The sequence below is a fragment of the Nerophis ophidion genome, linkage group LG06 (genome assembly GCF_033978795.1).
Source record: "Nerophis ophidion isolate RoL-2023_Sa linkage group LG06, RoL_Noph_v1.0, whole genome shotgun sequence".
Lineage (NCBI taxonomy): Eukaryota > Metazoa > Chordata > Actinopteri > Syngnathiformes > Syngnathidae > Nerophis > Nerophis ophidion.
The window spans coordinates 17304012-17306126 of record NC_084616.1 but is presented as its reverse complement, the minus strand read 5'-3'; the positions used below and the strand labels follow the sequence as shown (position 1 = coordinate 17306126).

At 38.1% G+C, this 2115-nt stretch overlaps 1 protein-coding gene across 1 annotated transcript in view; it reads left to right on the top strand.

The window, feature by feature from the left end:
* The first annotated feature begins 1443 nt into the window (after positions 1-1443).
* atp6ap1a (ATPase H+ transporting accessory protein 1a) overlaps positions 1444-2115 on the top strand; it is a 29126-nt gene continuing 28454 nt past the window's right edge. The window contains exon 1 of the mRNA XM_061902860.1: positions 1444-1604. Within this exon, the coding sequence (XP_061758844.1) occupies positions 1483-1604 (122 nt within the window). The 5' untranslated portion in view covers positions 1444-1482. The remainder of the gene's footprint in view (positions 1605-2115) is intronic.

The window sequence follows — 2115 nt, the reverse complement described above, 5'->3', positions numbered from 1 at the left end:
GATCCCGACAGGAAGTGACGTGACGTAAAGTCACAAAGTAAGGATGCGTTCACTGATGCTGGGAAAATTGATGTATATCAGTAATTGGATTATTTATGTATTATAGCAGTGGTTCTCAAATGGGGGTACTTGAAGGTATATCCTATTCTAAAAATATTCTAAAAAAATAGCAAAAATTAAAAAGTCCTTTATAAATATATTTATTGAATAATACTTCAACAAAATATGATTGTAAGTTCATAAACTGTGAAAAGAAATGCAACAATACAGTATTCAGTGTTGACAACTACATTTTTTTGTGGACATGTTCCATAAATATTGATGCTAAAGATTTCTTTTTTGTGAAGAAATGTTTAGAATTGAGTTCATGAATCCAGACGGATCTCTATTACAATCCCCAAAGAAGGAACTTTAAGTTGGTGATTACTTCTATGTGTGGAAATCTTTATTTATAAATGAATCACTAGTTTATGTCATGATCCACGTCTTGGATCATGTCATATTCTGGTTTTGGTTCTGTTTTGTATTTCCCTTAGTTCCTGGTGGCACTTCCTGTTTTGTTCCGTTTCTATGGTTACCCATTAGTGTCACCTGTCTCGTTTGTCGTCACGCACCTGATTTGTGATTATCTCCTTATTTAAGACCGCCTTTGTTTGACATTCGTTTTCGGACTGTAGTTTGCTACACGCAACAGGTGACGTCGCATTCCCGCGTTGTATTAACTATTCTTAGTGCTCGTTTAGCTTCCATGCTATTTTGTTTGTCCTTTTCCCTAGTTCTCACACTAGCGCTTTCTGTTCTTTCTAGCTCTCATGCTAGTTTAGTTTGTTTTATTTGTTAGTGCCCTCGTGCAAGTGTTTTGTTTCCTAGTGTGTAAATAAATCATTATTCCTTACCTTCACGCTGTGTTCCATCTTCACTGCACCCACGAGTGACCGCAACTCCACCACGATGCCAGCTAAACGTCACAGTTTATTTTTCAACAAGTTTTATAGTTATTTTTATACCATTTTTTTTCAAATAGTTCAAGAAAGACCACTACAAATGAGCAATAGTTTGCACAGTTATACAATTTGCTAAATCAGAAACTGATGACATAGTATACCCCACCTTCCGCCTGATTGTAGCGGAGATAGGCACTAGTGCCCCCCGCGACCCCAAAGGGCATAAGCGGTAGTAAATGGATGGATGGATGACATAGTGCTGTATTTTACTTCTTTTTCTTTTTTTTTTCAACCAAAACTGCTTTGCTCTGATTAGGGGGTACTTGAAATAAAAAAATGTTCAGGACCACTGCATTATAGTGTATTTTTTACACGGGGCTTCATGTAAAAAAATACTATTGGTATACAATATGTTGCCATATTTTGTGTGGTTTAAGGATATAGTTTTTTAAATATTTTCTTTATACGTTTTAGCGGCACTGCGTCGTGACGTCATAGCTCTCCGCCGTGCGTGACGTCACCAGCTGGGATCCCGAAGATGGCGACGACAGGGACGCTGCGGCTTCAGCGCATCTTCTCGGCCTTCCTCCTCCTCCTCCTGCTCGGCATGCCGGGCCGCTGCGAGGAGCAGGTGCCGCTCCTCGTGTGGACACACGAATGGTGACATTGTATTTTTTAAATTGTTCCGTGTCTTCGTTTGTTTTGTGTGTTTTGAGCTCACGCGACGGCCATAGCAGTTGACGAGGAGGACCTTGAAAAAAAAAAAAATATATATATATATATATAACGACCCGTTATTTATTCAACACGATACTCTTTAATTCCACTCCATCATAAATAATTTCTAAGGTAGTAAAAATGATTTTTTTTTTTTGACGCTACACGGCTGGGTAATCCCTCTTTTATGCTGTCTGGAGCCTCGTTAGCCACCTGACACTTAGCATCCTAGCATTAGTGACGTCACGAGTAGTGCCTGATTAAAAATAGGACAAATGTCTTGTTATTTTACGACCTAAAACTTCCGAATTAATTTTATTGTTCATTTATTCAACCGCAGAGAGTACCAGGCGTTTAGTAGGAGTTGTTTTAAAAAATAGATTAGGCGTAATATACAGCATAGAAAAAAAAATTGCCTGTATTTTTTGCTGTTTAGTATTCATCCATCAATTTC